The sequence below is a fragment of the Aplidium turbinatum genome, chromosome 2 (assembly GCF_918807975.1).
Source record: "Aplidium turbinatum chromosome 2, kaAplTurb1.1, whole genome shotgun sequence".
NCBI lineage: Eukaryota > Metazoa > Chordata > Ascidiacea > Aplousobranchia > Polyclinidae > Aplidium > Aplidium turbinatum.
Genome location: NC_137473.1, coordinates 51931776 through 51953522, shown reverse-complemented (window position 1 = coordinate 51953522; position 21747 = coordinate 51931776). Strand labels below are relative to the sequence as shown.

The window sequence follows — 21747 nt, the reverse complement described above, 5'->3', positions numbered from 1 at the left end:
TCAAACAGAGCGTTTCTCATGACGCGCTACCGTCATAACAAAATAAGTACGAAACAGCTAGCTGCTAGTCAGCGATTGGATGGAAGGCTGTGCGACCAGCAAGAGAGAAAAAAAGCTAGTTACCAGTTGCTGGATTGAGGCTATTTTGAGCCTGCTGCGAGCAAAGTGCTAGTTACTGGTCAAGTACGTACGTACGGCAGCCATTTTATTGCGATCTCGTGTATATTTGCGCAACTGCTGCAACTTTTCTATTAGGCTATATTAGTGAATTAATTCTAGAAACGTTCATTATGCGTAAAGAAAGTGAAGACATATTTAGTCAAAGAAAGGTATGTTATGATTTTTATTTTATTTTGAACACAAACTGTATTTTTATGGAAATTTCGGAATAAGGCAAATATAGGGCTAGCTTGCATCAAATGTTGCTATGGAATTGCATGAGGTATTTGGAAAAAATGGGTCAGTATGTAATATGCACTTAAAATATTACAACAAGAATAAACTTTATCACAAATCTAATGATCTTTAGGTGTTAAAATTAACCCCCTCCCAATTTTATATGGGTGAATCAACAGTAAAGCTTTACTTAGGTCTTTGAGTGCAGTTATTGAACTGCTAACTCTCATGTGTCTCTGTGATTATGATGGGATGAGATACTACATCTTTGATGGGATACATCCAAGGAGTTTTACATAGAGTTAGGAATATTATGACTGTTTGGTCTAGCTTTAATTAGGTTTTGTAAAATGGGTATATATCACCTTTAAATTTAAGTTTTTTTTTACTAGGCTATGCAAATAGCCTATTGGTACATAAAATATTTCATTTTAAAATTAGCCTAACTTTAAATCATTCTTATTGGTATCTATGTTGCAGATTGATGTCATACATTCTGCATATGTTGTTCATACTTTGTACCAACAACAAAAGTTGGGAAAATACTGTGATTTAAAGGTGTTGGTTGCTGACAAACAATACTTTGTGCATCGTTGTATATTAGCTGCTGCTTCCGCTCAACTTGATTCACAAATAAATGTAAGGACTTCATCTTTGTGCTGGTTTGCTTTTTCTGAAGTTTTTCAATAGTTTTTAAAGTGTGTTTTTTTTTTATAATATACTGCATACGTACAGTCGTACACCAGGCCTCGAAATTCACGGTGGACACCGCGGACATGTCCGCCGTCACAGCATGTGATGTCCGCGGAAAGTACCATCTAGATCGGACATGTTTGTCTGCCGAAAAATAACACAGGAGTGATACAAATCGTCATTGCATACTGTAGCATGCACAATTGTTGCGAGAATATAATTTTCCGCACATTCTAGCACGCATCTAGAAAATGTGAATACTGTATCCCTTAGCTTCCATTCAAGCAGAAAAACTTTCGATTTTTATATTGCTTCAACTATTGATGACATTCTTCTTCTTGCTGACATTGAATCATCGTAACAAAGGTAAATTCTTCGCTAAGCATCATGGGAGTACCGGTGCTTCTACACTAATCACGCGCAACTTAGTTCAAATCTTACGTTGCAATGTCTGGCTTTGATCTCCGAGTAACATTGATAAGACAAGGTTGGTTACAAAATTATATTTATACAAATACCGGTAGGCTATTCCAGCAAGATGCAGCAAAATTTGTTAAGTTTTGGTATTACAGGAAGAAAGAAAAGGCCCAGGGAAAATTCACTTTTGCTCACATGACACGCAAAAATAAACCTAAAGAAAAAAGTTAAGTGAAACTTTACACAGCAGAAAATAGTAGCGTTAGTTTAAAAGTTTTCACAACCTCGTTCGGTGGAAATTAATCAGTCGTGCGGCGTATTAAGCAGCTACACGGCGCTTTGACTCTTCAAGCGCACGTCGTTGTGCTGATGATAGCCCTTCAGACTGACTTTGCTAAAATTTTAAAAAGCTTTCTAAACCGTAGCTATCGTTCTCAAATGGCGAAGAATTATTAAGATAAAGTGATTTAAGCAAGACGATCGACGCTAAAACTGGTGCGTCCGCCATGAGACTTAATTTGTCCGCCGAAATAGCTGTTCAGCCGGGACACATTTGTCCGTCGTCAACAAAAACGAATTTCGAGGCCTGTACACAAACTCACATTTTTTTTGGAAACCTGTGTTGATATTTTACATTGATTTACTAGCCTACTCAATTATATCACTTTTAGCACTGATTGCATGTTTAGCAATGCAAACTTATTGTTTTTTATTGAAGGGCTTGGATACAATTCAGCTTGTGGGGGTCACTTATTATGGATTTGAATGCTTGTTGGAGATTTTGTACTCTGGAAAATTACGTGATATTTCCAGCTTAAGCGATTCCAAATTTCAGCAAATTGTCAGTGCTGCTGATGCTCTAAATGCTGAAATAGTACGTGAAAAAGTGAAAACTTAGTTTGTAACTGTGCTGGCTATGATATAGATTTGTATGTTACTATCCAAACAACTTTTTTTGTATGTTTCATATCTGACAAGATTTTGCCACTTTTCTCTGTTCACTGGCAACCTGGTATTTCTTATGTGGTAGGTTACTGTATCTGGTACTGTACTTTATGTTTTATCTTGCACAGATGAAGAAAAGTGGAGGTTAACATCTGTCAGTAAGCATAAAAAAATATTTTTGTTCTGCAAGTACTTCTTTCAAGACCAAGTTCAATCAGTGAAAAATGATGCATATTAGCAAACTATTACATATAGATCAGAGCTGATTAGAAAAGACTGTTGTCAGGCTATAATGTTTCTGACTTCATATTTTAATTATTTAGGTTATGGAGTATTGTACGAGAGAACGTGGAGATTTGATGAATCTTTTGTTAAGCCAAAGCAATGCTGCTAATGCTTCTAATGCGAATGAGGTAGAGTGTTCATTTAAATCATAGTTTAAATGTGCCACTTACTATGGTTTTGAATGCTTGGTGAAGCTTGTTGCTTGTTGTTTCTTTACAACTTCACTTGTTTATTTTACAAATTTTCTCGCACTAAACTTTTATCTGATTGTCTTTCACAAAACTATACTTTTACAGGTACAAAATGAAGTTTCTAAGGAAAAGCCAAGCACTGAAACTGCAGGTCAGTATAAGGACATAATTACTTCTGAGTTCTTTTTTTATTAACCGTCCAGGCGTCCACTCATAGGAAATGCTAAATGAATTGGTTATTTCACTTCTTAGCATAAGTGGTGTTGAAGAAGACATTATAGTATGATTGACCCCCCCCCCCCCCCTAATTCATCTTTAAGAAATGACTTTCTTGTTTTAACAAGAAATTTTTATCATCTGGTTTTATTGGATGAAGAACCCAACGACTGACTGCTCTCTAGCAGCCTTCCCAATCCAGTGTAGTCCAGGAACATCGTGAATCTGGGGTAGTGAAATGATAGACCCTCGGCCCCATAGGCTCACACAACGACAACGACGATTATTATCAATGCAAAAAACTCCACATGTGGTGAATACAGTGAATACTTTATAGCCTATCAGCTTTTGTATTTTAATTACTTTGGCATTGACTTACAGTAATTAACAGCCCAGGTCTAGTGATCTGATATAGCTGCTAGTTTTTCTAGTTATTTAATTCACATATGTATATACTTATCTGTTTGGTCTTACACTTGTTTATTAAGTTCAAACCCATCTGTTTGAAATTATCTACTTACAATAAATGCAAAAAACCTAGTAGTATACTTGTTTCAATTTCTAATTGTCAAACCAAACTCAAAGGCCAAAATTATGCAATTCTGGTTAATAACCCACCACAATACTGTATCGCTATGTTTTTGTACAGATTTGTTGTTGAGTAACTGTTTTATTATGATTGTCTACAGAAACATTGGACGGTCAAGCTTCAGAAAGCAGAACCCTCACCAAAAATGAAAAGTAAGTTGACTGTGAAATGTGTGTTTTTTCAGTTTCTGATTGATACGGTAATTTTGTTTAATTTTGTATTGCAACACATCTCTATGTAGAATTTTAGTGACATTGTAAAAAGCTGTAGATTTTTTGGAATCAAAGCGTTGTAACAAACTGGTAAGCTTATTGAGTTACATTTGAGATCATTTAAAAATTGCAGTGAACTTGAAGGACCCGTTGCTGCCGAAGTGGAGGTGGATGGTGTACCAAAATCGGAAGGTAAGTAAGATTTCAGTTAAATAGAAGTTTCTGTTATGTTTGCAAATACCGGTATGTAGTTTCAGTTTCCTTCAACAGATTAAATGTTCCATAATTAAATATCATAATTATTATTACCAAATATTGTAATAATACTACAGGTAATATTTTTGTTGGTGAAATACAGTTTAACACAATACAGTAAAATGCAGTTGGTAAAATAGTATCAGTTAACCGATCGATGCGGAACATATATATTTGCTGATGACTACAATATGCCCTACATAAAATCCTCAAATTTTGTTTGAGGAGTATCAGCTTGTTTTTTCCAACATATGCGTCTGAGTGTAATATAAAAACACACCACACCCTATTTCTATATGCAAGGCACCTACCGCAGTGTGATTGGTTAAAATTGCGTCCCATTGGATTTTTAAAATTAAAATGTGTTTGTTGAGAGAACTTGAGTTTGCTTGGTTTTATCTGTAGGAATTTTTGACTGCGACCTAGAAAAACTTTCTGTGTTCATTTTGCTTACAACCCTGCACTGCTTCACATTTCACAATCAATAGCCCTGAAAAAGTAACATGTTTGTCCCCCAATGTGTTATTGAGTAATATCACTTAAAATGATAAAGTTCCCACTTTGGTTTCAAGATTTTTACTTTATTAAGCCCATAACACTGATGAAAGCTGGATGGCTTTCTTGCAGATACTATGTCTACTTTACTATCGGTACACTTTGAGTAGATATTGGCAGTGTGTTAAAACGTCCATTCAAAGTATTATCTCATGCTTAAAAAGCAAGTAAAGTGCATTCGTATATTTAATCTAAGTACATATAAGTTTATTATACCTTTTACATATAAAACAGGTATTTAACAACTGTTCTGAGTTGTCTCGAATTAGCTAGGCTGGTTGTTTAGACTTCATTTCTCCAACCACTTAACTTTCACTTGTATCCTTTCCTTAAGAGTTTAGTCACACTTTTCGAAATATTTTAGATACCAATCGTGCTACCGTTGCACGTCCTGATGAAGGAGCAACTTCTGGTGGTAGTGAACATCCGATCCCTCCTCCAGGAGCACATATAACAGAGGTGGATCCTAGACGTGGTGCAAGCATTCCTCCAGTAGTCCAAGGTTAGCAATTCATTAAAAAAACTCTCCCATATCATAAGATATTACTAGATTAAATGTGGTAAAAGCTAAGTTTTATGATACTTTATGACATCTGCACTAAGTATATTTTTCCATAAGTTGGGATATTGTGTTTAAAGTATTGAAAATGAATTGAGATGTACAAAAAGTATCATTGCTATCACTGGGGTAACTTTTTAAATATTTTTGTCTTGGTAAACTTCCAACTGGGATATGCCAATGTAATAAAATGCATGAAATATTTACGTTTGAAAATTGCTGGAAATATCTTGGTTTAGTTCCATATTCACTTATGTAATGAAACGATTTTTCAACCTTTTATTGCAGCCGACAACTTTGACAAAGAAGCTGGGATTGCCTGCAACATTTGCGGCGGATTATTTCTGACTGCATCCGATCTAAAGCTTCACATGCATTCCCACGTTGGTGAAAAGCTCTTCAGGTAAGAGTTACAATATTAGTGAACTATTTAAGCATAAACATGATTTGGTGTGTTGCACTAAAAGTGAAACAATATATTGTAGTATTTGAGGTAAAAAGTGAGTCTGTGCTTGAATCCAAGCATCGGGGGGGGGGGGGGGGGGTGAAAAGAGGAGGTTCTCATTGTATTAAGCCTTCGGCACCAACGAGAGTAGGGTGGCCAGTTCCTTTCTCTCCACCGCCTTCCCTTTAGCAACTACTCCCACCCAATTTATTACACCCTGGGTAGAGGTGAGTGGTGTTTTTCAACAACCAGCTTGAGTCGGGAGTCGAACCAAGATTGTAAATTGGAAATGAGACATTTGCTGAACATGCGTTTTTTTCTAGCATTTTGTGCTCTGTCACTCATAAGACATCAGTTTAACGCTTATTGAGAGCACATCGCTGTTTGGCAAGACGCTTAAAGACATGCTTGGTGATGACCACGTAGATTGACTTTTTTGACTTTCAGACCTCTTTAAAATTTTATTACCAGGCAATAGGCCAGGCGCAATAGAAGATAAACATTCTTTTGTGTTTTGACATTTTTACCACTAAAGGTGGAGCGGCGGACAAGGCACTTAATGGCTAAATATTTGTCTCATTTTTAAATTCAGCTAATTCGTACATAACCATTGTACTGTATTTCGCTTTGTAGTTGTGAAATCTGCGGGTTGCACTTCAAGTTTGAGATGGCATTAATAAATCACAAGAAGCTTCACTGCACTTGCCAGATATGCGGTTTGGAACTGACTGTAAGTAGACTGTACTCTTCAGTAGTAGTAGTAGTAGTAGTAGTAGTCCAGTTTTAATCCGGTGATGTCCCCGTAACCGAGGGTGGCCTGTTCAACTTGAGATTCCACTACTTAGTAGTAGTAGTAGTAGTACTTAGTAGTAGTAGTAGTACTTAGTTTACTACTTAGTAGTAGTAGTAGTAGTAGTAGTCCAGTTTTAATCCGGTGATATCCCCGTTACCGAGGGTGGCCGGATTCACCTCCAAGTGCCGCAATCGCCTTCACACCCTGCCTCCACATCGATCTGTCTAACGCAGTTCAGTTCCGTATAATTATCGGTGGCACGGCGTGTCGTAACCACGGTTGTGAAGTCGGGGGAAAAACTATGACCCCGACTCCTTTGTTAATAACTCTCTGACTCTGGTTGCAGTGTTGCCAGATTTTTATTATGTAATTAAAAGAAAATCGAACTTAAAACGGCAGCTTTCAAAAACTGATAAGAACAAACACTTTTCATTTCTGGAAAAGTTTTAGAGCGCAATACGAAGAACAAGAAACAATATTTTGAAAAAAGATTGCAAACAAAAATCTTGTTCTTCATCGTTTTGTATCGGGGTTTACCTTTTTTTAATGACAGAATCCCTCCGACTTCATACGCATAGGCCTCTACGAAATCGGAGTGTCTAGGGAGCTGACTTTGTTTAGCCTCCATCTCTGTGGAGATGCCTCAACGCGGTGTAGAGGTGAACCCAGGCTGAAACTAGGCTCACTCCTAGAAATTCCTGGGGCTAATAGACACACGTAAAAGTCCCCAACGGCAATTTTTTGGCGGAAGAGGGCTGTGTCTGACGGGCAGACATTCTGTAAGGCAGGCCTCGATGAACAGAGCACCCGGCAGCCCGTTGCAACCAGTTTCCCTGAAGCTGCACGTTTCAATATAATTGGACTTCAGTGGACATGGAGCTGGCCGAGAGCGTGTGCATAGTCACAACCACCTTAAACAACTATAGAAGCGAATGGCCTCTGTCTCAATTTGGACCTGGACCAAACGAAGCCCAACGACGAATCCCTCCGACTTCATAGCCCTGAAAGTAACACATGCGACCTGCTCTTGAAAAGTTTCGGGTTCGTTTCCTTTCGAGAGGATGCGTTTTCTTTTCCTTGGCGAAACACCTTATTAGCACCCCTTGAAGGTGAACGCGAAGATTGTCTTCTTTGCCTTTACTCTTAATATAAATCTTGAATGTTTCTCGGCAATCGAGTATATAGCAAGAATTGACAGTGATAGATACCGTGTTTCACCGGTATGGTTAGCGAAACGCAATGCTCGCTGTTCTTTAGCGGGTAGTCGGCCTTGTGCTGACGCCAGGTAGATCACTCTTTTTTAACATAAATTTTCAATGTCAAACGTTCTGCTGAGCTCAATGAAATCAAAAGTATAACCTGATCAATTCATAAACTAATTAAATACGGGATAGCATGGAAAGTTACCAATTGCAAGGGACAATGAGTTTGTCATTTGGTTGAATTGATCATTTAATGATCTTTACTTTTCCCAATACAGTAGATCAATAACTTATCGGCCTTGTTACTGCTCAGACAGAAAATCAATTGTTTTTACATAGATTCAATGTCTGCACACGTTGAATCCATGTAAATAACGGTTGATTTGCTGTCTTGGTCAGTATTCCGAAACTGTAACTCTTTGCATTTCACAGTGTTTTTTTCTTGTAATTTTTGGTTAGTTTTAATTTTTAACACAAAATGTTCATCTCTAGACAATTGGGGACTTACGAATGCACCAAGAAATTCATCACCAACAGCAGCTTTCCATGCCTGTTCCGCAGGTAAGCAACTTTTGCACTTGCAAGCTGTAGCCTTACGGCTTTTTCTATCTCATTACTCAAGCAACTGCTCATTCGTGCTTTATACATACTTACTTGCATTGTTTATTCTGATTTGTACTTTTGCTAGTCTCTGGTATGCTAATGATAAAAATATAAGAATTAAATCTTTGCGTTGTGCTTAAATAAAACCATCGTTTCGCCCATTATTTGTGTGTACTGCATTTCATTAGGTTTCGGATTCACACTTCTGTATCTATTTTGTTCAGTACTAGCTCAAATATCCCGACGATGGCCGGCGCAAAGCAGTTTTTAGATTTTAAAACTACTTGGATTGAAAGAGCTACTCGGAACTTTAATGGCCTCCTTGTCTACTTTTATCGCGTTCAAAAAGCTCATTATGTTTAATGCTTAATTTTTCTATTCCAACACCAGCATGGGTTTAGAGTATGCCAGGACCAATTACAAATATTATCAATAAACTGTTGCTTTCGCAGAGCTCACTAGAGGCCCACTCAGAGCCTCCCAAGGGTAATCGAAACATCAAAAGGAAATCCGGTGTGACCCCATCTATGGCCAGAAACAAGGCCGCAGGTATGATGGGTTCCACATCTAAAACAGTGCGTTGAAGCAGCCATTTTGAATTGGTTGTTGGTTTTAAGGAAAAAACCATTTCTATGCGTGCGTTTCTGCATCGCTAAATCTTCATATTCGGTCGTAACGGTCAACCGTTTAAACTTTCTTATCGTTATATCACCACGCTCTCTTCCACTATTATCTATTTTTATTTATCACTCATCGGCGCAACTTGTACCTAATCATTTTGTCTACATCGAGAATTAAAAAAGACATAAAAGTTTTATTTTGACTAGACCGACAGCAATTACCTTTTCTCTCGTGCTGTCGCTATATGTCAGGGCATACCGACTTTGGGAAATTAAACTTGCCACAACTGTCGCTATAAAAAGCAATTACCTATAGCCCAGCCAAAAAAAATTCTGTGACGAAATTTACATAAAAAATGTCTAGGTGGTATCAAAATTTCTAAAGTTTGTGCCTACTTTTAGCTTAATTGGGCTGCATGAAGCAATACTAGGCTAACATCAACCTAACATCATCCAACCACCAGTTTGAATAAAGTAAGGGTTGTCCCATACTTGATTCAAGTGTCGGTAATGAGAAGATAATGTTCTCATTGTACTAAGCCTAAGTTTGAATAACCGATCTATTTTTCACTGGTGGCTAATCTAATTTTTAGTAGGTTTTAGTTTTGACGTAGCTATATTGGGACTACTCGCTTTAATCTTAACATGAAAAATTTAACTTTTTGATAAGATTTGATTTTGGTGAGTTAATTATTGCTTTTATGATAAAAAGTTTTTCACAAAGTTTTATTTCATTTTGGCTGAAAAATCTTTGTCTTCCATTTAGAAATCGTAGCAATTTTGTTTTGCTACGCGTTTGAAAAAAATATGAAAATGCAGTCGAATGTTATAACGCAAAAAAAGTCGTGAAGCGCAAATTGAGCATGCTTGCATAAGTGCTTGATCAAGATATATGAGTTATAGTTATAATCACGACACGCTGTTTGATAGCGAGCCCAAACCTAATCGGTCTTCGAAAACAAAACAGTGAAACTGACGTCCTGTGTTGTTCCTGAAGTAGTGAGGAACGAGATTAACTGCGGGAAGCCAGACTTACACTTCGAGTTTGTGTTTCTCTGTAGTTTAATCGCTCTGTAGCTACCAATCCAGCAAAGCTGTCCCACGCAGTGGCCTAACAACCTCTTTTCACAAAACTCGTCGCGACGCGCAGCCATCCGGTAACCGGGTAGTGACCAACCAGTTTTCCGCAGAGGGAAAACAACTGAAACTTTTACATCCACATGGAGTCCAAGTTAGATGGCTGGATGTCTTCTTTCAACTCATTACGTTTCCAATAAACAACATCTTTATTGTCATACGTTTTTGATTAACTAGAACTCCCTGCATTACGAGCCCATTAACATTAAAAAGCAGCAAATGAATTAGTGACAGCTTCATCTTTATTTTGTTGACGAAAAAACTTGAAACTGCTCCAGTAGCAACTGAAATTACTACTGTATTAAAGTCATACTAAAGGAAAAAACTGACTTGGCGATTTTCCACGTTCTTTGTGTTTATCATGCTACCATAAAACAATTTTGAAAAAAATTTGGCCCCATTGCGGTCTGACCACCATTGCACGCGTGCTTTTGTCAGAGCTTTCGACAGGGGAATGGGTGTGAGCAGCGAAGCGTGCGATTATACAGTCTACGTCACCAGCGACTAGCAATCAGCTGATCGGGCAAGAGTTTTTACTGCCTGAGTTTCAAATGGCAGATCTTGTTTTTCAAACAGTGAATCATCCTCTTTTACATAGATTCAACGTATTCAGGCCTTCAATCAAGGTAAAATGAAAATGTAAAAAAACAAGTTTTTTGAAGGCAAACTCCACAAAGGCATGTGAAACGATTTCAGCTAGGCAATTCAGAAGGCGTGGAGTAATCAGTATTTTTTACATGGATTCAACGTGTCCAGGCCTTGAATCAATGTGAAAATTCTTGGAACGCAGCACATCTGAACTTTCCAACTCAAAGCGCGAAAATACTTTTGATAATGCTACTGCTAGTCGCTGTTGACGTAATTCTCGAGCACTGTTTCCACTTTTTGGTCATTTTGCAAAAAATAAATAATAAATGAAACTTTGGACTTTGCGTCTTGCCAGCGCCATTGAAAACAATTTTTTTTTAGTAATTTTTAATGAAATGTATTTTTGAATGTTCAGTTACGCATTTTAATGCCTAATTCCCGTTTGAAAATTTCATCTAGTATGCCTTTAAAAAAACGTTTGGTTTCAGTGAGAAGTAATCAAGCCTCATCTTTTTTTGTTAAAAAGTGCGAAAAACAGTTTTATATTTTTCTCTGTGTAAAAAATGAAAATTGAAATTGCTACCGTGACAAATGAAATTACCACCGAATTCAATTAAATTTAGCACGAAACAATCAAATAACGTCGCGTCATTTTATGATTTCAAAAAACATAGCAAAGCATCAGCTTTGCAAAGTTATGATACTTGATAAGTGGGTCTTCATTTGGCCTAAGCTCTTACATTCAACAATGTCTATTGTCATGGTGTCCAGTGTCCACTGATTTTCATGATTACTATTTGTTGGAAAATCTCGCACACAATTTTATGAAGCTGACAATTAATTGTAAGCTACTAGTCGAAGTATTAGTCTTGTTTGTGTTTTCTTTTTTGATTGTAACCAATTTGGTTAAATTGTTGATTAGTTTCATAACTCAAATTATTCTTTCCAGGGTGGCAACTGACTAGTTGACCGTATGGTCGTTTCGTTGTCTCCCTATCAATAACAAAACCTAAACATTGTATGTAGCCTATTATTGTTTTATGTCACTTTTGTGTTTTGTTTTTTGATAAATAAACGATTGATTGATTGATTGATTGATCATTAATGCATTGCGGCCTAGGGATGGCGTCATTCGCGTTCGTATCATTCGGACGGTGGCGTAAAGTCGTAGACCGTGAGATGTGAACCTGTTAGTTCCTGCTGTGTATTTAACAAACTACCATTGCAAAATTAGATATAAACATCTCAAACAATCTCCAACTCGTTGATCTGAATCACCTTTTCAACTGGTTCAAGGCAAATTCTTCCTTCTATTTAATTGTAATTTTCAAAGTTTAATCATGAAACAGAAGCCGGGATACGACAAAAGTGTATTGTTAAAGTTTTGATTGAATTAATTCTATTTTTATCTCTACGATTTAACGTCTTAACATCATCTCTTGTTGGTCGTAAATTTATATTAGGCGGAAGGCTAGGATGCCACCTTTGTGTATGCCTTCATACTTGTTTAATTGTCTTGCCAAAGACAGTCTTCTTATGTGGTGTGGTGTCAAACCAGCTCCCTTGCGAACGTCGTACAAGGGCTCCCAGCATTCGGCCATGCAGAGTATAGACCACTGTCAATCAAGTAATGACTTTCCAGGAAAGGAAGCAATCCTCAACCCAGTTGTCGTCAACGAGATAATGCGAGGCGAGAACGGGAAGTATCAGTGTCCGCTCTGTGAACGTGGCTTCGACAGAAGGTGGAATCTCAAATGCCACATTCTCATCCACACCAGCGGGGTACGTCTGCACTGTGGTTCCATTTTCTATTTTCTCTAGCGCCGATATACGTTTGCCCAATCAGTAATATCAAGCTAATTATTTTTCAAGGAAAATGAAGGGGTGTACCAGCAAACATCTATAGCAGGGGTGTGCAACCTTTATAGCAGGAGGGCCATATATAAATATCTGGGTGAAACCGCGGCCGCACGTTTATTTAACATATGCTTTCTAGTAGTTGCAGGCACAAAAAAGTAGTTTGTTTGTTATTCATGTTATTCTTATGACATTATTAGGGGTTATCTCCTTGCAGAAATAATAAGTTAAGACGCATAAATTTCTGAAAAAAAATGCTATTCAAATTTACTGTTACACCGAGTACGAGTTCAGTGAGATTTTCAGTGAAAATTTACAGCTGGGTTCTTTTCCCGACGACTTTTTCCAAATTTACTCTACTGAAAGTGCTCGTAATTCGAAGTCCATTTTCCAAGTGTTGGTCTGTCAGAACCGACCAATAGGGAGATTTTATGACACCCATTTTAGAAAAAAAATTGTTCGCACAAATACGTTGAGCCAAAAAGAACCATTTTTAAAGGCATGATTTTTTCAAATGTGGAAAGTCATCTTGGTTGAAATGTTTTCGGCAAAATGAAAAAAATTCACGACTTCTTTCCGCTGTTCGTAAAATCGTCGCAACATGCAGCCCTTGCTTAACCAACGCACCTCGAAAAAGTGAAGTAGATCTTTATGTGTCGTGTTGAGATCACCCAGAAAGGCCCAGCCCTCGTGCTCGAATGAAATTACTGCCTTAATAACCGGGTTCAAAGACGTGTTTGAACTTTCAGGATTTTGTGCACATGTTTTGCTGGTGAATGATACAATGAAAAATTGCTATGTCATCATCGAGTTTTCTCTCCCTTAAGGCAGACTTCAAGAGACCTATGAATCCAATGCCAGTTCCGGACATGGATCGAGCACCATCATTTGCGGTTCCGCATAAGCTGGATAAGTCCAGTTCGAACTTGTCAAAAGCATCAATTACTTCAGTAAAGATGTCAGCACCAGTTGTCGTGCCCGTCATTGACTGTGGTGACAGAAGCTCTTTCGTTTCATTCAAGTCTTTGTACGCTCCTTTTACAAATATGGCCAACTGTGCTGTGTCCTTCTGGTCCGTACTTTCATCGATCGCAAAACTCCATGAAACAAAGTTCTTCACCTTATATCGAGAGTGTCACTAATATCACAAGCAAGATCATCGATACGCCTTGCTATCATCCACCGTGACAGACTTATATTCTCGAACTCACTCTTCATTTTAGGGCACATTTCTTCTGCGATATCGATAAGACACTGCTTCACAAAATTACCATCAGAATACGGTCTCATAGTTTGAGCTATTCTCCGTGCAGTTCTGACGTTCTGTGCTTCTGATCTACTGACTTTCCAAATAATTAAATACAATCGGATTAGCGGTGGCCGGTGGGAGATTTTTAAAATGGTTAAGAGAAGGTGCAAAATGTACAATGATCCACTATACAATGAATTGTTCGCACGTACCAGACTAAACTAAATTATAAACATGTTTCGCGGCCGCACACAATTCAAAATTGGTACATCTTCGCGGGCCGCACAACTTTTCTTCGAGGGCCGCATTTGGCCCGCGGGCCGCACGTTGCACACCCCTGATCTATAGGATTGGCCCATGATACAAGAGAAGGATCTAGAGAGGATACAAACTTATATGCATAAATCAACAAGTGAATAAAAAAATAACAGTAACTTCTCAAGTACATGTAGCTTCACACACTCCACTTTGTGTGGAGCTACATGTAGTTGAGAGGTTACTGTTATTTTTGTATTCACTACTTAATTATTTTTTGCTTGTTTAAATTTGGATTGTGGCCTTTGTTTAACAGCGCTTTTGAATTTTTGTGTCAAATTGGATTTGCCTTTGCGCTTTTACATAGATTTTGTAAATAAATGTATGAACGACCGATTTTCTTGATTGATGAATATTGAATAAATCTGTTATTTCTCGTTTTCTCCGTAAGCATGATAACACAAAAAATTGAAATATCTTAAATATCTTTCACTAATTACGGCGTGCTCCAACGTTGCAATCAAGTTGTTGACTTTCACTGTTAATTTTTCTGCCCAAGCATCGTATTTGGATTTGACAGAGATCCAACTCAATTTTGGCAAGAATCTACCGCAGTGGTTTTTACCAGGGATGCTCGTATTATTTTAAAGGAGTGCGAGATGTGTTTTTAGGGTGCATAGATGCTGAATCATAGGGTTAGTTGTAAAATGGGGTTGGAAGCTGTGACTTCGTTACCTGGGTTTTGACCAACATTCTTGCTTTTGGGTGATTATTGCTTTTTAATTAGTTTAGAAAGGAGTGCTAGAATGGTTGTTGGTTCCAATGTGGTGCCAGCGTGAAAAGAGGTAAAGTACCACTGGTCTAGTGCTCTGCCGCTAGAGAACTTTTTCTGATTTTTTTTGCTGATTTGTGGTTCAGAATTTAAAATTAGCATTAAGAAGGTGGTTCATTGAACGTGGCTCGTTCGTTTTGTTGTTGCCCTATTTTAAACAACTTACTTATTGCGTTTTACCATCAGGACAAAGCCAAGAAGCCCGTCACCGAGCCCAGGTACATGGAAGCAGTGTTTACCTGCCCAGAATGTGGGAAGCTCTTTCGTAACTTACACAACCTTCGCCGTCACGCTTCGTCGGTTCACGGAATGACCGCTAATGACCTCGACGAAGCCAATGAAGCTCCTTCGAGGGATTCGGGGACCTCACCTAACAAGAAAACGTAAGTTGGTTGCAAAACATGTATTGCTTAAATAAAGGTTAGATATGATTTACATTAATTGCAATGACATCATGATCATTATGACATCATTGTGGTGTGACATCAGTATTTTTATGCTCATGTACAAAACGTATTAGTTTTCAATTTCGAAACTGAGTAAAAAGCTATGCACATCAGGTCACATGTTTTTCCAAATACATGAAAGTCTCTTGGCCGATAAAATCTGTACTAAAGATCCTTACAAAGTCTTGCATTCTCTAGCATTGTTTTGACTTTCCTAACGTTGCGGCTGAGTTTCTATACACCGACTGAATGGATCTGGTAAAAACAAGATTCATTTTTTTTTTTGCAGGAAGAAAGAATCCCAAGAACAGGCCATGGAAGAATACAAGTAAGTTTTTCTTCTATTGGTTTTAAACCAATCTTTTCTTTTATTGTTATTTGGATTTTTTGGTTTGTGTAAGAAGACTCGGAACATGTAGTTCAATCCAATCAACAATTTGGCAAGACTTATAATATTATATACTGTAAGAGAAAGAACTTTCTTTAGGTCGGAGACTCGGAGTAAATTGTGGTAAATAATTGAAGGAAAGTTGCGCAGTTGTACTATCTGTCCATCCATTTTTATTGGTCTTGAGGAAATGCGTCTTATACCCTGTCGTCGGGTAGTGCCGAACTAAGAACTTTTTGGCTACCAGCTTGCTAGTCTACATGCGCCGAAAACCCGATGTGAACACAAATGTTTTCTTGCTCAAGGAAAATTGGAATCTCATAAATTCTCAAAAACTGTGTTCAGTTTAAGATAAATTCTTAGTTAATAACTAGTAATTTTAGTATCTGGTGACATATCACCCTCTTCCAATCTGCCTTGAGCCAGCATGGAAGCAGTACGGCTCATAAAATCACATGGAAACCTGTCGAGTAACCCATGTTGTGATGCGCAATCTGCTGCAAGCGGATATAGCGAATGATTATTAATTTTAGTAATTTAAATTCTAATAATTTTTGGTTAAAAAATGTATTTCACTCAGGTTTTGGTGTTCGATTTGCGGCCGTGGCTTCAAGAGGAATCGCAACCTCCGAGGACACATGGAGTCCCACCAGACGCAGGGAGAGGCCAAGTACGAGTGTCCGGTGTGTCATAGGAAGTTTGCCCAAAAGGAATCACTCAATGGTCATTTGTGGATCCATAAGACTAAGCCAGAAGAAGTAAAAGCAGAATTTCCGTAAAAGCGTTTCTTCGGTGTTGAAAGAAATTGTTTATATGATAAAAGGTAGTTGCTGCAGGGTTGAGGAAACGTTACTAAAATTCTAAAGATCAACAACTCGAATCACCACCGGTAACAGCTTTGCCTTTGCCGAATTTAGTTCTTCGAAAAATCGCTATCGAAATGCATCACTTCTTAAGATTTCAAGGTGCCTAAATGAAGTGTTTTCATTCAACTCTATCACAAATTATGTTGCTTTTTACTTTGCTGTATATCTTTGGGTTTTAATCAAGCACTATAGAATCAACTGCTTTCTGCAATGCTCTACGCTTGCTTTATTACAATTGATAGGCTTTTGCTTTTAGCTTGTCCATTTAGAGATACCGCTAGATTTGTTACAATTTGCAAACTGTTGTTCAGAGTCCAGGTAACAATTCGGCACTAAACTTTTCATGCAAAACTTTTTTAATCTTCAACAATCCCTGAATACATGCATAGCATGGCATATCATAAGTAAAGCAATGGAAGAAAGTATCACGGTAAATCGATTCATTCAGTTCTATTGCGGTGTTTTCGCCACACATGTGTGGCTTATTCAAATAGAATCAGTACATTTCTTTATTCAAATAGAATAATACGTATGCGAAAATGGTAAAAGCTCAACAGTAAAACCGACTTAGAGCAAAATGGTTTGAACGCCTGGTTAATCTAATCAAAAATTAAAAAGAGCCTAAAATACTAAACTCATGTTCGGCAAATGTTTCGTAAACTATACTGTCTTCATCATCTTCGTTTTTATAATTTAGTTTGCTGCTTCCTGCAATTGCGTGTTAGCAGTCTCACTGGAAATTTGAAAAACTCACCCTTTAACCTATCGCTTTTTCTCCAGTCACATAGCCTTTAGAGTTACGGCTAACTATGTCACATTTGTGAGCAATTTCTAAGGCCTACTTTTGTTTTCTTAATCTTTTCAAAAGTAAAGAACTGAACTGTTTGTTGAGGTTACTAACAGTTCGGGGAAACTTATTACAGTTGTTTTGGTTTGATAATACTACAAACAAAAGTGTTAAAACTTTATGTACAAATAGCACCAATAGAGCACTGCATGCAGCCGGGGCTCTACAGGTTCAAGCAAACCTCAACACTACAATGCAAAACAGTCAATTTATCGTGCATGATTAAACGAAAATTTCAAGAGTTTTGGACGTAAATTTTTTTTTTACCAGAGGTCTTAGAATATATCGTTGTATCTTAAACCCCCCAAGGCTAAAGATGGATTTGAAAAAAAGCCGATTACCCCACCCCTACTGTAAGTGCAGATATACGAAAAGTTGATGTGCAATATAGTTCTGATGTGCAAACTGATGTCGTATAATCAAATTTTTAAGTGATATATAAAACAAAACCAAAACAACCGCAACAAGTTTCACGAACTGTTAGTAACCTCAACAAACAGTTCAGTTCTTTCCTTTTGAAAAGATTAAGAAAACAAAAGTAGGCCTTAGAAATTGCTTACAAAATGTGACATAGTTAGCCGTATTTCGAAAGGCCATCCCAGTCAGCATACGGAATTATTACACAATCGCGCGATGAAAGACGAGTTAATGGGGTTTCTAAAGTTTCAACTGGATTGTGTACCAGTCTGCAAAATGTGACAAATCGAGTCCTGTTTGTAGGTTGACATGGTTTTGAGTTGTTAGCTCATCATGTTTAAAAAATACACGTTTTTAAACTCCTCTGCCTTTGCGTAAGGCCCTGCGGAAATGGTTTTGACTTCGTTTTGGAAAATTTCAATTTTCCTGTTTCGATGTATAATGTTTCATATACAATATGTTTGTAAATGAACGTTGGAGGTAGTTCCCTTGATTTTAGCTTCAGGACGTGTTTACCCGTCTCTAGCCTCTTACCAGCAGTAAATCAAACACTTTTTACATTGATTCAACGTCTGCAGACTATGTAAAAATTGATTGATTTTCTGGCTGGAAAATCGATTGTGATTTATATTGCCGCAACGTGTGCAGATTTACACGCTGGTTTGAACTCATTCATGCGTTCAATATTAGTATAGTGTTGCCAAATGTAATAAAAATGTAAAAATGCCATCCAATCAACGTTTTAATCAAATATTTCTCCAGCAAGCAAAAGTTTTCAATTTTTACGTTAGAAACGATCTAAAAATGGAAACTTTTACTAGCTGGCTTACGTTCTTCTAACTGCCAAGTTTGCATGTTGCAATTTTTTTATTGTTAAAATTTACTCAAGTAAAATGGCTCGCTAGAACGAAAGCGAGTAGGTCCGGTAAAATATTTTGATTGAACAAATTTGTTTCAAGCTCAACTTTTCCTTGAGCAATGTCCAACACCTAAATATCCCAACTACAATGCCATTTATCAATCACATCTCATGAGACAAGGCACACGGTGTATATAAAAGGTGTTTTTATGCCAACTAAATTCATGTGTGCACATTGTTTTTCTGTAGCTGGTATTACGTCACACAGGCAATACAAAGCATGCAGTATCAATGTGTATGATGTCATTGAGACCACACAGTTTCAAAATCAAACGCTCGAAAACAAATTCGAGATATTTCCTCATCGTTTTGTCACTTCTTACTTGTTTGCTTCCAGTTTCTATAAAACGTTAAAAAACTCTTCCCAGCTGAATGTTGCTGAGACTGGTAACGTGTCTCAGTTTTAATCCAATCAGCAACTGCCAGGTGAACATTCTGACGAAAAGTCTCAAACGATTTTGAAATCTGTCTTTGCAGTGCGTTTCAACTCATCACAGCCTACACTTTGAAAGTTACATCACAATCGTACTATTTTAACATTGTTATGTCTGTGTTGAAGTCGTTCATGAAAATCAACCATTGGCAGTGTGCTACCAACGAGTATCCAGGTAGCAAAATCCGTCCTTTATACATTGATTTAACGTCTGTAGACGTTGAAGCAATGTAAAAACGGCCAAAAATGTTAGCTGGAAAGTTAGTTGAGTTTCGATCACAGATGCAATCCATCAGCATGTGGAATGAATGTCACTAGGAACTGGCTGTTTACGAGAGTTACTGTTCCCGTATCTTGTGTGGCGTGCTGCGTATGCCATACCGAAACTAACATCACACTTTTCAGGCATTTCGCTCGGACTAAGCACATATGCACAATGCACATTGCACTATGTGGCGACTGTAGTTGGATAAAGTATGAAGTGGGTTATTACATTTTCAATGTGTTCACTTGGGTTGATTTTTTTTAGTTATCCCGTTAATAAAAAAAGCTTGTACCGAGATGAATTGAATTAGCAAATTGACCACGAGTGCTTAACGCTCAATAGTCATTGAATTTACTGAGTAACGTGTAAAATCAGCTGATTTTTCCAGCTGGCTCATTGCACGTTTTGCCAACATCACGGCCTTGCATTTTAAACGTTGTGTTTTATCCAAATGGTTATAAGGTGGCGGTAGAGGTCTACAACAAACAAAGCAGCCTTCCTCTCACTTCGAACTCCATAGCCAGTAAAGCAATCATTTTTTACATTAATTCAACGTCTGCAGAAATTAAATCAATGTAAAAAGGAGCTGATTTACTAGCTGGGCTGTGTGTCATAATGTGTATTTTTATGTGTATTATTTAGTTTTGTCTTGTCGGATTGAACTTAAACATGCAAAACGAACACTCTTGAAACCCCAACAGTCACTGGCTTACTTTGTATTTTTGATAAAAATCAATGACTTATACGGGAAGCGAACCCGCAGGCTTGTGATTGCGGGACGCTGGCGTTAACCATTGCACTAATCAAATCGCGTCCTTTGTGCCGCGCCTGTATTTATTAAACGCTTCTTTTTATGTTGCAAGCGTATCATATGCAGAGGGATGAATGTAACTTCACAAGAAGCCTATTCCCAAACATCAAAATCTGTCATTTTTACTTTGATTCAACGTCTGCAGACATTAAATCAATTTAAAAATGACAGATTTTGCTGTCTGGATTGATATTTTAAATATCAAAATCTATCCTTCTCACATTGATAAGTGGGCAAACGAATTTAAAAAAGGGCGGATTTCACTAGCTGGGAAAACCAGTGTTTTAGTTGTTAATTTATAAATCTTTCAGAGCGTTAGTCGTCCACCAAACTTGTATTTTGTGGTGAGTACCGGCTCTAACCAGATTTGTTTTCGGATTTAAGATCAGATATTTTTGCTCAAGCTCAGGCGAAAATTTAACTCTGCCATCGGGGCGAAGGCTAAATTATTAGTTGGTTATTTATTAAAATTGATATTGTGTAGGCTTTGTGGCACAGTTATGCGTTGTACAAATAAGTGGCTTTTCTTTAACGACTTTGCTCGGCTTTTTTATAGCAGTTCACTTGGTTAATGTTGTGGGTGCGAAGCTGCCAGCATACAGATATATACACAACTCGAACTTGTACATTTTATTGCTTTTAACCTTTATTGACAAAAGTTGGAGTAAAAAAGTGCACCTGGTTATTGATAGTAGTTATCATCGCATTTCCCAAAAAAGCAAAATCCATCATTTCAGACGTTGAATTGACGTAAAAATGACGGATTTTTCTATTTCTCACTCCCAGCTTGCAAAATTGTTCCTTTTAACTTTGATTGACGTCGGCCAACGTTGAATCAGCGTTAAAATGATCAATTTTACTTGCCAAGTAGCCCTTTCAGAGAAAACCGGTTTCAACCTGATGCGAACCCAACCGATCCAGTTTCAACTCAAAACATGAAACCATGTGATGTCACAGATCTTTGTTTGCTGGTTATCATTACAGATTATCATCTCGCTTTCATATGATCGTGAAGTGTGAAACTCAAATGACATCTGCCTCGTATCATGATTGTGATTCTGTGTGTTCATGAACGACTTGTTAGTTTGTTATAAGGCCAGATAGCAAAGTCCGTCATTTTTACATCAATGTAAAGATTACGGATTTTGCTGTCTGGGGAGGTGTGGCCCACTTGCGGTAACGATTTGTTATTTAAAACGAAATTTAGCCGAATATTTTCCAAGGATGCTGCTTTCTCTGATATTAGTGCATACAAATTCTATCGTGATACTCTTATTTATTTTGGTATTGTCCAGACATTGCTTTTGCGTATTTAAATCTTGTACAAAATACTGGTTTCATTTGTCACTTCTTTTTGTGCTTGCTGCTGCTCAGGGGAAACCCCCGCAGGTCGAAAGTGAGAAAAAGAACAAAATGTAAACATAAACAAAACTGACAAGCAATGCGAAGTAACGACGACTC

The 21747-nt window shown here is 37.6% G+C and overlaps 1 protein-coding gene across 1 annotated transcript; it reads left to right on the top strand.

Annotated features, from left to right (window-relative positions):
• Positions 1 to 231: 231 nt before the first annotated feature.
• LOC145764399 (zinc finger and BTB domain-containing protein 41-like) lies at positions 232 to 21631 on the top strand. Its single transcript, XM_082576015.1, has 16 exons — positions 232 to 329; positions 877 to 1035; positions 2225 to 2380; positions 2775 to 2864; positions 3033 to 3078; positions 3833 to 3884; positions 4078 to 4136; positions 5119 to 5256; positions 5602 to 5716; positions 6392 to 6488; positions 8246 to 8314; positions 8809 to 8905; positions 12344 to 12483; positions 15081 to 15277; positions 15630 to 15668; positions 16309 to 21631. Exons 1-16 carry the CDS (start codon positions 291 to 293, stop codon positions 16505 to 16507), a joined length of 1692 nt encoding a protein of 563 aa, XP_082432141.1. The 5' UTR covers positions 232 to 290; the 3' UTR covers positions 16508 to 21631.
• Positions 21632 to 21747: the final 116 nt, after the last annotated feature.

Bases quoted from the DNA above. Each gene is read 5' to 3' on its own strand.
- LOC145764399 (XM_082576015.1), top strand. From the start codon at position 291: ATGCGTAAAGAAAGTGAAGACATATTTAGTCAAAGAAAG. The intron at 1,036-2,224 runs GTAAGGACTTCA...TTTTTATTGAAG, and splicing joins AACTTGATTCACAAATAAAT to GGCTTGGATACAATTCAGCT. The intron at 2,381-2,774 runs GTACGTGAAAAA...TTAATTATTTAG, and splicing joins ATGCTCTAAATGCTGAAATA to GTTATGGAGTATTGTACGAG.